At 32.4% G+C, this 14,777-nt stretch overlaps 1 protein-coding gene across 1 annotated transcript; it reads left to right on the top strand.

Annotated features, from left to right (window-relative positions):
• Nucleotides 1-1,886: 1,886 nt before the first annotated feature.
• Nucleotides 1,887-3,529, top strand: LOC148622964 (gonadotropin-releasing hormone receptor-like). Its single transcript, XM_088574151.1, has 2 exons — nt 1,887-2,385; nt 2,822-3,529. The coding sequence occupies exons 1-2, from the start codon at nt 1,900-1,902 to the stop codon at nt 3,527-3,529; spliced, it is 1,194 nt and encodes a 397-aa protein (XP_088430277.1). The 5' UTR covers nt 1,887-1,899.
• The last annotated feature ends 11,248 nt before the right edge of the window (nt 3,530-14,777 follow it).

The following is a 14,777-nucleotide window of genomic DNA, read 5'->3' on the forward strand; positions in this document are numbered from 1 at the left end:
ATTTACATGAATCCATTCAACACAACAGTATATTAACCTATGTGTTTCATGTTTCAAAGCACAAGTAGGCAAGCAAATATGGTATGGTGGATGAGTAATTCCGATTTTTACTTTTTATTTTCTATTCTTAATGCAATTTCGTTGACCAACATTATGCTTATGTATCAATACCAACACCATATTTGTAATAAATTCTGAATTAAAACGGTTTAAACATTATACATAATGAAACTGTTTTCGTAAGATTCGTTATCTCTATTAATGGCTCACCTTTATGTTCTTAACCTTTTACAATTAACTGTACTTTCCAGTAGTCACTAATGATATCTTCTATATAACTTAACCATATAACATAAATGACTACCAAGAAAGTGTTCACATCTGTCATTATTTTCCCCAATAATAAGTACCTTCCATAATGTATCTGAAATTATTTTGTTAATGTTCTTAGATATGACGTATTATCTTCTTTAAGGTAGAACACAACAAAAATCATAACGTGTATGTACAGAAATGTTTTTGTCACATTTTATATTTTTGTATCTATACTCACATAAAGACAATTAATTTCATGGTCTGATATTATGGTACAGTGTAACGCATTATCTTTGAACAATCCTAATTTCGGGGATTCGACACATCGCATCTACCCCAAAGAACTTGAGATAAATGATACTACAGCCACAGTGAAGTCAAACTCATATCTTGACTTACACTTAGAAATTGATGGTAAATGAAAACTATTGACCAAACTTTACGACAACTGTGATGACTTTTCATTCAGGATTTTCAACTTTCCTTTCATCTGTGGCAACATCCCTTCAGCACCTGCGTATGGAGTGTTCATATCACAACTCATACGTTATGCCAGAGCTTGCCGAAACTACGGCATCACTACAGCAGTTTTATGGTCGTCATCATGAACTCGTGGATCGTTATGGTGTATCCATCAGCACCATGAAAACTGATTTATTCAACGAGTCATAGTTTTCCTTTCCTCGTTTGTCTACCCAGGACTTGACTTTTTATGAGCAACTCGGCGGGTGTTTCTAGAAAAGCAGAGGACGCTTACCCTGCCGGTGCACCTGGTTCATGCTCCCAGTTCTTAGTGGAGTCCGAGTTGCTCATTTTGTTACTTTGTATGTATGGTTTTCGTTACTTTATGTTCTTTGTTGTGTATGTCTGTTTTCCATGTCTGGTCTTTGTCCCTGGATTACATTCTTTTGATTACCGCTATAACCTTGGTTCCCTTAATTACTCTTCCTTACAAGTACAATTGGACTTCATTTTCTTAGTGTTAAAGGGATATCTTTTGTTTTTATGTTCAAAGAATCCATCAAAGTCTCGACTCATACATTTTATTTAATATGATTTCCGAAACAAAAGACCCTTTTTGTATCATTATATATTAGGATTTTTTGTAAACATTCGGTTGATCATTTCATATTTGCATTCATGCTATTCGTTCAGACGTTTATCAAACTTATCAAAACTGCTTTGTAGTTTCTGATTTTATTTCTAGAGTAAGGGAATTCTTAGTAGACAAATTATTCATTACAGTTTAGCAGTTGTTACTCCGGTGCAGTACTTCATTATTAAAAATCTTGAAAGAAGTTAGTTACATTTAAATTAAACATTAAAGACACTTGAAAGTTAATTATGCTATAGGTTATTCAATGTAACCTGAAGGTAAACCTAGATACACTAGATATTAGAAAATTGAAGTGATTCTGAGAAGGTTACGTTTCCTTTTTTGAAACGTAATTAAAAGAATTTGATAATTGCTTTAAACACAGTAGTGTAGCTCTGTCTAATCAAACGTTCCCAAATAGTTACAAACTTTCTCAACAATTTCAGGCAAATGATTTTCTATTGTAGAGATTAATTTTAACAATAAGAATGGATGATCCAGGAGTCTTTTGGCGAAATACAAACAGCTCACCAACTCAACCGTCAAATAATGAATTAAATGTTACGAACAATACATTTAATCATCGATGTGGTAATGTTCATGATAAAACTTACAACGAGACCATACGCCTTGCTTCGCTTTACATCATGATTGTTCTGGGATCGCTTGGAGGGGTTCTAGTACTTACATGGATGTGGACTAATAGACGTTTGAACAGAAGAATGTCTAATATTTCTCGTGTGAACACATTTATCCTGAACCTGACTGTTGCAGACCTTATGGTTGTCTTACTGGCTGTTCTTCCACAGCTAGTTTGGGAGTACCAGGACAACAGAGAATGGCATGCTGGTGCCTTTATGTGTACATTTATAAAGTACTTACAAAGTTTTACAATGATGGCCAGCACCAATGCAGTGATAATAATTGCAGTGGATAGACATCAAGCCATCAGGACTCCGCTCCGGAAGCTGTCGGTAAATATTGTAGAATATTAGATTTGTCTGAAAATTGTTTATATACAAAGTACATGCCATATTGTGACAATTTGTACACATTTCCTCACGAGAAACGTCAATTAATTTCTTCCAGGGATTTGGGTGTGTTTATAAAAAAGTTATTTAAATTTTAACGCAAGATTTGATAATCGATTTTAAAGCGGTCATAACAACATTCAACAGTTGAACACTGCTGTCATCATTAAATTAGACAATCAACCTTTATCGTAACTAATATAGAAAATAGTAATGATTTTTATTAACCGTTTTTTCTTTTAACAGACATAATTACATTTGTTTTATTTAGATACCTTTAAAAGTTAAAACAAGATTGTTAACTTGTTTGGATGTGACATGAATTTATCTATTCTTATTGATGTTGTCTTAATTTAGATCTTTTATGACTCCATTTTAGGTCTGGAAGATATCAGGATGTGCATGGTCTATCGCAGGTTTTGCATCATTACCGATGTTTTACGTTTTTCGTTTGGTGGATTATGGTGACAGCAGTAAATGTGAAAATATCTTCCGAACAAAACCTAAGTCACATAGACAAGCATTTCTGACATATGTTGCTATTATCGTTTTTCTAATACCCATTTTTATTTTAATATTCTGTTACACACGAATATTTCTGAAAATTGCTCAAAAAGCGTCAAAAGGAAAGAAATCACAACAAGCATTGAAACCTGGCAAAATTCAATTGAAAAGCACACCGTCAAATTCGTTACCCAGGGCGAAAACTAAGACATTAAAAATGACATTTGTCATTGTGCTTGTGTACGCCGTTTGCGGCCTACCATATTTTATCGCCGAGATGATAATGTCGTACGGAGATCACTGTATCATCTCTCCCTTTGTTTATGGTATTTTAGGAGGACTGGCAGCAGCAAACTCCGTAGCTAACCCGTACGTTTTTTTACTTTTTAACATAAAGTGTACTGGGTCGTACTTAGACAGAAACTCCTCGGATCGAAATGCGATGCAGAACATATGTGTGTATTCAACAGTGAGCACGCGGACAGTGCACGATTCAAAACCTGCATCTGTTAATTACAAATGGGTTTCTTTTAAGGAAAATGACATAGAGATGTGTGAAAAGAGTCAGTTTGAAAGGGAGTAAAACCATTCAACAGTTGAATGTAATTATTTGAAACTAAGTATTGAGAAAGGGTAATTATGTTTGTTGAATTTATTTTGGATATCACTCCCAAGCTTTCTTCCATAAAACTTTTTTATGACAGAGAATAGGTTTTCATTATATCTGAAAATAATATTTTTAACTTTGATTTGATAACACCATAAAAACTTAAAATATTCAGAAAGTATATAATTAAAATTCTAAAAATTGCAACATATTTTTTTCATAGGTTGCAAAAACCTGAAAAACAAATATTTCTCATGTGTTTTCATATTTTCAGGACCGCCATGAAAACCGTCGTCTAGAATTGAAAAATTAACTCATGAAAAATAAGCGCATCATATGGTAGTAAAGTTTCACTAAAATTAATTTAAGGAAAATACATTGTTTTGCTATAATTATGGCAAAAATTGTGTCCATGTTACTAAACAGGCAAAAAATTGTCTATCGCCATATCGGTCCTAATTATATGTTTCCATATGTTTTAAAACATTTGAAAGCGTGTGTTACATTTTTTCCTGTGTCTGAGCACAAAAATACTTTAGAAGAACGAAGTATTCATTAGAACAAACTATTAAAATAATTCAGCATGATCAGAGGGTTTACCCTGCAATCGGAATTTCGCAGATTAAATTAATTATAGACCATTTTCACTTTTATGACAAATAGCATGCTTTCCATATAAATTATTAGTCAGTGTAGTAGGGTTTAGAATAATGTCAGTTGGTAATTATAGGTTAACCTTGCTATGATCACAGAACACTGTGCTCATTATCAGTCAAATTTATGTTCTTTATTACAATAAATCACGATATTAGACCCGTTTATGCGAGTTTTGGTATTTTTGAGATATTTCATTTTTGCTTTATTCGTCAATAACGTCAATAAATTCTTAATCGTTTTTAAATGTTTTCTATCATGTTTTATTTTCTTATTCTATATGTCACATCATCACAATAATTACAAATACATAATTATTTCTCATGCAGTTAAGATTAAATTCAGTGTAAAATTGAACATAACACTCCAGCAAAAATTATATATGTATGTAAATCTACCGGGTTAAAGAAAATAAGAAACATCCGAAGATTTTTTTCCAGTTTGCTAAATAAAAAAAACGTACAACTGATATCACATGAAACAAACATCACTTAACATATTGAATTTCTAATACGATATTTTGTTCAAAGTGAGGGATGTCTTCAACACAGAATAAAACATACGAACATCAGTTAACTTCCTGATCAATTATAAAGAAATATTGATCATAATTTATAATAATTTGCGGAGAAACAGCTGTACTAAGGTATGTTGTTGGTAAAATGCTTAATAAGTTAGATAGTCATACGCCCGTTTTATGGAATATCTAGATAAACTTTTCTTAAGTTTCTTTAAATATGAAAGGATGTACATGTTTATACGAAACACTGTAATCATCTGATTTAGCTAAATACACAGTCTCCACATGTATAACAACGAGGTTTTATCTTTGTAATTGTTTAATAGATTTCATTTTCTATCAAAACAAAAACAAAAATGCCGTTCATTAGTCTTATCCATGATAACCTAAATGTAATTAAACACACAGTACCAAAATCTGAATACAAAAATTGAAGAAATTACAAACAACTGCTTTGCAACTAAAGGCCAGTTGAGCTTCGGAGATCACTTGGCGTCCATCGTCGTCTGTTCATAATTTTCTCCTCAGAAACTACTGGACAGATTTCAGTAAAAATTGGTATGGTTTCTTAGGGTATCGTGCACAAAATGACCGTTTGGATGTTTGATCCTTGAAAAAAATGGCCACCGTTACTGAAATAAAACATAGGGGTCAGACAGCAGTTTTTCGCATATACTGTCAAAACTGTTACGTTAAGCCAAATTCTGACATAGAATAATAATAATAATGTTTATCACGATGACATCTATCGTGGTCAAATGTTTATGAAAATTTGTAGGCTCATGCTGGAGTCGTTGCCCTTTTTGGACTTTTTTCAATTATGATGTTACTATTTTTTAACATTTTCTCCTCAAACACTACTTTTAAGGTTTCAATGATTGTTACTTAGGATATCGTCACAAAATGAGTTTTGGGATTTTTTATCCATGAAAACAAAAATGGCCATCGTTACTAAAAATTAAACGTTTCGTTTTTCTTTTTTTTTTTTTTTTTTTGCTCTTTTTAATTTTATTTCTTCAGAAAATCTTCTCTAGAACTACTCGACCAATTAGAACCAAACTAAATATGAGCGTTTCTTAGGGTATTGAGCATAGAACTGATGTGGGGAATTTTGATTTATTGGAAAACTTGGCTGCTCTTACTAAAAATAGAATATAGAAGTCAAACAGACAGTTTTGGCATATATCTCCAAAACTGTCAGGTTTAATCACATTCACACTGGAGAAAAGTGTTCAGTATGATGGGATCTGTCTTTGGTCAAATTTTCGTATTTATCTGTTGCGCAATGTTAGAGTTGTTGCTTTTTTTTTCGCTTTCTTTTGTTTTTTTTTCCTTTTAAACTACTGGACCAATTAGAAAGAAACTTGGTATGAGTGTATGGGTATTGTGCATAGAACTGATGTAAGGATTTTTGATCTGTGGGAAAAAAACATGACTGATGTTACTAAAAATATAACCTTGTTTTTTTCATAAATCTTCAAAATAGTTAGGTTTAGCAAAATTCTGGGGTAAAAGTGTTCAACATGATCTATCTGTCGTCACGTCAAATTTTCGTGATAATCTGTTGTACAAAGTTGGGACTTATTGCCCTTTTTTTACGTTTTTAATTTTCGCTCTTTTTAATCTTATTTCTTTTTCTCTACATTATAATTTTCTTTATATTTTATTCCATCGATGAAACCTTCCTGAAATGTATGACAAGCGCAGTTTTAGACGATCAACCACTTGTATGTGTATGTAAATAAAACTAACCACACTGTATAATTGATTAAATGTATAACATTTCTTAAACGCAAGTCTTTTCTTTATTCATATTATGTCATGTTGCTTATGATTGATATGTTTTTAAATGCTTTAGCTGTTTATGCTGATGCAATAAAGTTTCTTCTTCTCCTTCTTCATCAATCCAACTAACACCCTTTATTTGTCATAGATATTTGTCCTCTTGGCGTGTGTGACTTTTCCTTGCTAGCGAAGGACACTTACACATGTTTGTAACAAAATGAAATGTTTGATAGTCAAATTTGAGGAATGATAGTCCTCATGGAATTTCACAATCTATCAAAAATTTAAAAAAAATAAAGTATTACGTGTTACAAACCGGTAATAAATGAAGAATAAAGAAACATTCATTCAGTACAAGCGAATCTTAGATAACTAACAAATGGTACGAAAAAAATGAAACTTTTGATGAGTAATTAATTGTGTGAAACAACTTGAGTAGTTTTACACAAAATCTTACATTCGTGCCAAACAATCTCATGTACTTTTGGATATGTCTTCTTTTTTTAATCCATTGCCACAACCCTTCATCTCACTAGCCAAATAAATATTACACTTTTTTTTCTTTTTTTCAGAGACATTCATTGTCACTTTGTCACGTATAACCGTCATGATAAGTTCGGACATTCCTTCCTTCCTGTATCAAATCAATGATACAACAACTGTCATTACCAAACCTATGATGCTAAACGTGCCTCAGAATAGTATCGCACGATTGACAAATAATTTAAAAGACTAGCTGGTCACAAAGTACGTTATTATAACAAGTAAATCGATTATATACCACTAATATTCCCAACCGAGTATTTTCTTATTTGTCTGTTCATTCTTAGAAATAGTAATCAAGGGAACCAAGGCCATAGCGGTAATCAAAAGAATGTAATCCAGGGACAAAGACCAGACATGGAAAACAGACATACACAACAAAGAACATACAGTAACTAAAATCATACATACAAAGTAACAAAAGTAAATGAGCAACTCGGCTTCCACTAAAAACTGGGAGCATGGACCAGGTGCACCGGTAGGGTAAGCGTCCTCTGCTTTTCTAGAAACACCCGCCGAGCTGCTCATAAAAAGTCAAGTCATGGGTAGACAAACGAGGAAGGAAAACTATGACCCGTTGAATAAATCAGTTTTCATGGTGCTGATGGATACACCATAACGATACACGCATTTGTGGTGTGATACAACAGTGCAAAAAAAGTTTGTGTAAGGTTATTGTTTCCTGAAATACGTCAAAGCCGTTTGTTTACTGATGTATATAATTATGTGCTTTTCTTTTTCGGCTATCCAAGACTTGCAATTCATGAGCAACTCGGTGGGTGTTTCTAGAAAAGCAGATGACGCTTATCCTACCGGTGTATCTGGTCCAAACTCACGGTTTTTAGTGGAGTATAGTTGTTCATTTACTTTTGTTCCTATGAGCGAGTTATTTTGGTTATGTTAAATGTACTTTGCTGAGTCTATTGTCTTTATCCGGTCGTTATCCCTATATAAATACTCTTTTGGATTTCCGTTTAAATCCTGGTTCCCTTGATTTCCTTTCTAATTAAGGGTTAAGTATAATGAAAATTTCAGAAATAATGTATAATCTTTCATGATGTTAGATTATTTATAATCGTTAAAACAGTCAGGAATTTTACATAATCACTGTACATTGTAAAGTAAATCATACAAAAACCCTGAATTGTTATATTTAGTTCTTTTACCTTATTTCTCAAAAAAAAAATCTTAGGTACAATTAATATTCAAGGACTTGGATAATAAACGCAGCTAAAATCTACCTTTTAAGTCGCTAAAATTGTTAGCGACTTCTTGCACTCGTAATTTCAGTACTTAATATTCGCATATGATTTGCATAAACATATAGTCATACGCCATGTAATGTTGCAGATCTTCGCCGTGTTTACTGCTATAGCATCATATAGTTCTAGCTTCATACGAGATAAAAATATCATAGGAAATCCGAAGATCGCTACCACGTACCTCTTTTAAGATACAAAAAATACCAGTTTATATATTGTTAATTTCGATATGCTGTACACGTGTTTCAAGGAGTAACCTCACATCAGCAGCATTAAAATCAAATATGCATGAAGATCCTAAGCAAGACATATCATACACATGACTATATGTCTATGTCTATGTGTTTTTGTTTTTGTTTTTGTTTTTGTTTTGTTTTGTTTTTGTTTTTGCTTTGTTTTTGTTTGTTTTTGTTTTTTGTTTTGTTTTTGTTTTTTTTACAACTGACTATATATTTATAGGTCATATATATTAACAGGACCACGATATCTGTATATATATAGCCATTGTCAGTTATTTAATCTTGTTCCGGTGATTGAAAACATTTGGGTCATCACGGTTACAAAAGGGTACGCAATCATATCAAGGGAACCAATGTTTTAATGGAAGTCGCCCGATTTTAAAGCATAGCGCATTCGTGCCATTTTGGATGTTGAAAGTAAGCCAAAATCATTGACAGAGAATATTTGACGATTAGCGACTTCCAAGACTTCAGTCTCTGATTTTAAATTTGCTCCCATGCTTCAGTACACGTAACAGTATCAAAATTCATTTATTAAGGAACTTGACTGAAGGATATTTTGAAAGTAATCTAAATCAACAGGTTCGTTCAATTTCAGATGATTTTGATTATGAATGATTAAATAATTATCCATAGAATATCATTCTAAATCATGACCTTTAAGATGCATCTTAATGTAAAAATAAGAATATTATTTTCCCATGGCTATTTTCCTTCTTATACTTTAACTTAAATCCAAGGTTTTTTCCTTAAAATACTGTAATAGTATTAATTTTCGCGGTGAATAAGTTTTTGTTATGTTCTTGCAAAAAAATATTACCAGCGAAATTTACTTTATATACTAATGCTAATCTTGTACTGAAACTGAGAAAATTGATACCTGCGATTATGTTCACTTTACAAAATACGCATAATATAGTCTTATTTTTCATGAGAATTTACAGTCTCTTACAGTAATCAGTGATTATGTATAACACACACCGAGTTTTGGGGTCATTAATAATCACGGATAAGCCAGGGATGTATATAATCCGGCTGTGATATGCATACACGTAACATGTCTTGTATCAAAGGATTGGTACATAAAATATTTTTACAGCAATCAAGTCTTCCTTCAGATGTATTGAGATGAGCAAATCGGTGCATGGGGGCCAATTTTAATTAAAAAGTTGTTTAAACTGAGTTTATTTTGTTACCATACAAACCTATTGTAGTTATAGTGCAGGAAAGCTAGTTAACTGATCAAGTCAACCTGTTCCTTACTGAATAACAAAATAACAATAGAGTCATGACATTGTCTAAGACTTGGAAGATATCAAGAATCGTTTGAAACAGTACATTAACTTTTTCTCGAGGACTGAAAACATTCGGAGTGAATAACTCTAGCAAGTCACAATTATTATAACCTTTTTAAATCTACATTTGACAGACCAAGGACGCCATTCAAGGGGTTATCATGTATTTTACAATATTGGTTTAATTGCATTGGAAGATTGATAGAAATGCAATAAACTTAGGGCACTCTGGGCTCACATTTATCTTGTAAAATGTCGAGAAAATCAAAGTTCTATACCAATACCCCTGTTTGGAAAGACTTTATAAGATGATCAATCAATTTCGGAGAAAATAATCTGGAAAAAAACTAACTTGAAGTCATTGGTTTTAATTATTATTGACATAACAACAATAGATTGTGTTAGGGTTCAAACAGACATCATTCAAACATTTTCTCTTTTACTAATAGCTTCGTGGATGATTAAGGTCACCAGTAAAATTCATAATAGCTTAGACGTTTATTTGCTACCTGAAAGGTGGAAATTCTAGCTATTGTCTGTCTATGGCGTCACCAGTGTTATATGAGTATAACGTATGAAATGTCACATCTTGTGAGGATTGTTAATAATGAAATTATTAATGGAATTATTACAGAGTAGAGGTATTAAAAGTACTTAAAATTTTAAAGATAACAAATTTCCTGGGACTCATGAAAAAATCTAATTCCAACTATTTAAAATTATTTAATGTTGTGTTTGAATCATTCCCTATTCGTGGACAAGTCGTGTCATTACTATATTTGTAAAAGAAAGGTTGATCTCCGTAATTTTAGACCAATCACTCTGATTAAGTTGTCTGGGTAAATATAAACACATAGTTAACATATTTTGGGAAATAAATTTCAATTATTTCTGAGAATCAGTCAGGTGTTAAGAAAAGAGTCAACGTTCGGCGACATTTTTGTTCTTCATGCGGTATTTTTTTTTCTTTTGAAGCTTTTGATACTTCTTCCAGATCTTCCTTGTGGCAAAAAATACAGATAAATAACATATGGGGAAAATGCTTCACAGCAATTTTCAATATGTATCAAGATATAAAATCTTTTTAATAATGTTTTTTTCCATATTTTTTAATGAAACTGAGGATTATTTTATAAATATAGAGGGGTTGCCTTTAGAAATCAAAAAGAAAAAAGTTTATATTTAAGTTTATATTTCGATAAGAACAACTTACACTAATAACATTTTATTTGATCAATTCATTACTTCATGGTTTAGTGAAATTTCAAACTCATCCTGTGCTCAGATTTATCGTTTATTCAAAAAAGAGTTTAGGCTTGAAAATTATTTGATTAGATTACCTGGGGAAAAAAGCAGGGTATGTATAACAAAGCTGAGAACATCAAATTTGAAAATTCCAATAAAACAGGAAGATGGACCAATGTCAATAAAGAAAGCATGTGTACTCTATGTAGCAATGGTATAGGTGATAAACTTCATTTATTGTTTACATGTACAAATGAGACTTTAGTTAATTTAATAAAATTGTATATGCTTATTACACGATAAATCCACATGTATATGTAATTAAAATGGCTGGCTTGTTGTTTATCTACAGTGTTAAGGTTTATAAAGGAATCTTTATTGCCCGTTTTGTTAAACAAATTGCAAATATTTAAGATTTGCAGTAAATGCTGCATATCATCGGTACTGAATCATTGATATATTTGTTGTAATATTTATCTGTATACTTTAGACATAATCACACGACAATATATCACATCTATGTACTTGACCAATCAGCGTCTGAGAACTTAAATCTTAATATAGAGACGAGAAATGTCTTCCCATATCGACCAGACATGTGAAAATCAATTAGAATTAGAGAATTAGTTTAAAAAATCTTTTTAAAAAAAAGAGCATCTTAGCACCACCTGGACACGTTGACAGGACGAAAGGGTCATAGATTGCAAAGGAAGCAGATTCATCACTACCGTCTCACAATCATTCTCACAATTACACAGATATAAAGTTCCTATTTGGCATGCAAAAATTCCAATAGGACATTTCAATATATGAATATTCAAAGACATAAATCATTGGCAATCAGATAAAGATTCAGTTCAGATTCCTATTTAAAGTATGATAAATGAAGGGTAGTAAAAAAAAATACCGAACTGATAAAATCCAGACAGTAGTCAAAAGGAATAATCTAAAAGGAAAGTCCGTATAACAAATGGAAATATCAGGCCAAAAACTGGAAAGTTAGAAAATCACCGCAATGGTCCCGGCGTGGGACCGGCATTTCAAATGAAAAATGGATTAAACCAGGTTTCACAGCGCTAAAATCCCGCTTCCACTACGGTTCATTATTTCTGGTATATTTCAACACGCATTAAATTGCTACCAGTCATAATAGGTAAAACCAGTTATCAAGATGAACAATAAATAATTGAAAATAAAAAGAACCAAATACAATAAACATGGTGTAAATCCTAGCTACGAGCTTCAAAAAGTCTTTAACTTTGGTTGGAAGATGCGTCAAGTACAAGAAGAAATAATAATTAAATACATGTAACACTATAACAATAACGTTGAAAACGATAGCACTTTCCGTATATCCGTTACAACCTTCATTTTATGCATTATAAAGCTAGGACATCCCTGCTTCTAGCAGATAAGTTATGTCTTTTTGTATATAACCACTAAAATCCAAAGAAAATCTTTCGTAACAGTGTTAGCCAGACAATATGAGCGAGGCTGACCATCAGCTGATTGATCCTATACTTGGTTTAATTGTCGTTTTCGTGCTAACATTTCTAATAGGTCGTCTTCATATCGTCAAACAGTACATGTATATGTCGGTACAACCCCACCTTTAGCACCTGCGCACTGTCTCTTTTCTTTCGCTGTCGCTTCCAGACAAAAAAACTCATTTAAAAACGTTTACGCGATGATTTAACGGCTGAGAGGTTACCTAATTGAAATCAATTATATAAATACACACATTTAACACATACGATGATATCAATATACAAATATAATCCAGCTTCCATACGGGGGAGGTTAAATAGAACTGTTACAGCCGTTATTTTGGCTATGCCTATGGATTTTTTTCGCAAAAATTACCGTATTTGTCATATTAGAGAAGAAATAATTTGTGGAGGGGGTAGATTTGTACTCATTTTAACATGGGTTTGCCATTTATATTCTCATAATCGGATATTAATGCCGTACCCATGTTAAAATGAGTACAAATCTTACCACTCCACAAATTATTTCTTAAATATACTCAATACTGTTAGACTCTGTTTGCACTTATATGTGGTATTTGTAATACATGACGACTGAGGGGTTTCTTCACGCGCGCCTTGGCTATCATTTAGGGTCCCTCACGGACGGTGTAAAACATCAAAGCGTGTTGCACAGTCACCGGGCATAGCCATACACATGAATGTGGGCCATGGTGTATTCGGGTAAATTAGTTATTAGTAATCATGTAACCACGTTCATTCATTCATTCATTAAATGCATTATCAAGTGGTTACACCGTGACCTAGTGATCCAATTTGTGATTTGCACGTTATACAGCCTACAACATTAATTTGCCGAATCTTTTGGTCCAGAAAAATACTTTTCGGGATAAAATCAACACTTTCCAGTGCACGTAAGACAGATTGGTGCATGCCAGTCAATTGTTGAGAAATCTCCAAGGCCGAAAACATAATGTTATGTTTCCGATCACCATTCTAAAATTTTGCAGGGTCGATAGGTATAGGAATTTATGTTTATTCTTATTTAAATTTTAAAATGAAATAAGTCATAGTGACACCAAACTCAGAATACAATGAAAACCAAATCTGCAGACTAAACATGTTATAGACTTAGTCCACGGTCTAATCCCTTTTGGGATTTGGCGCTGGAGATATTTTTTATTTTGACGGTGGTGGTCAAAACAAAAAAAATATCCCAAGCACCGAATCCCTAAAGAGGTAATCCACGACCAAAAGCACACTCACGGCATGAATATTTTACAATCGATTATAACTATAAACAACCAGTATTTCTCTTTGTTTTCTCATCTAGGATAGAAGAAAAAAACATCTGTGGCCTTTTTTTCTTCTTTTTTTTTCTGAAAGACAATCGGCAGACTTTTTAATTATTTTATTTTCAAAATCACAGCGAAAAACTTTTGGGTAGGGGTCAGCCTCACTCATATCGTGCAGCTGATGGCTAACACTGTGTAACGAAAGATTTTTTTCGGGATTTTAGTGGTTTATATCCAAAAGGACTTATAAATTATTTGCTAGAAGTTAATACTAAGGGGGTTTTTAACGTCCTTGACTACCCTGTCGGGTCTCGCATGGACAGCCCAATTTGGTGGGCTTTAAATAATTTGATATTTATTTTAATTGTATTTTTAACAAAATAAAAGAAATAAATAAGTTGATAAATAAATAATAAAAGTAAATGTAAATAAAGAAATGTTTAGTAGAAAATTGTAATGAAAAAAAAGGAAATATGAATTGTGAATTATTGAAATGGTTATTAAATACAAATTTACTGCACGATTTGAAAAGTGAACATAAAATTGAAATTGGACCATGTAAAGGAGGAAAATGCCAAGTTGGATAGAGAAGAGCCAAGGACAACCAGTCGGACCCAGAAGGAGAAAGAACTGTGTGATTTATATTGCCAAATAGTGTATGCGTTTTAGAGTCAAATGGGTGTGGTTTAGTGAATATCCGAAGGTGAAGTGAAAATATAATAATTGATAGTGATATAATTTTAGTTAGTTGCTGGAAGCAACGATGTCCTAACTTTATTATGCACGAAATTATGGGTGTAGCGGATTTCCGGAAAGTGCTATCTTTTTCAACTTTATTGTTATAGTAGTCTTTTATATATATACACATGTAAATAAAAAGGGAATTTTATATCAAAGTA

The sequence above is a fragment of the Perna viridis genome, chromosome 3, assembly GCF_037379345.1.
Source record: "Perna viridis isolate PV_CMFRI_1.1 ecotype Kerala chromosome 3, ASM3737934v1, whole genome shotgun sequence".
NCBI lineage: Eukaryota > Metazoa > Mollusca > Bivalvia > Mytilida > Mytilidae > Perna > Perna viridis.

Excerpts from the sequence above, each read along its gene's own strand:
- LOC148622964 (XM_088574151.1), top strand. The coding sequence starts at position 1,900 with ATGGATGATCCAGGAGTCTTTTGGCGAAATACAAACAGCTCACCAACT. Across the intron at positions 2,386-2,821 it reads CTCCGCTCCGGAAGCTGTCG|GTCTGGAAGATATCAGGATG; the intron begins GTAAATATTGTA and ends ACTCCATTTTAG.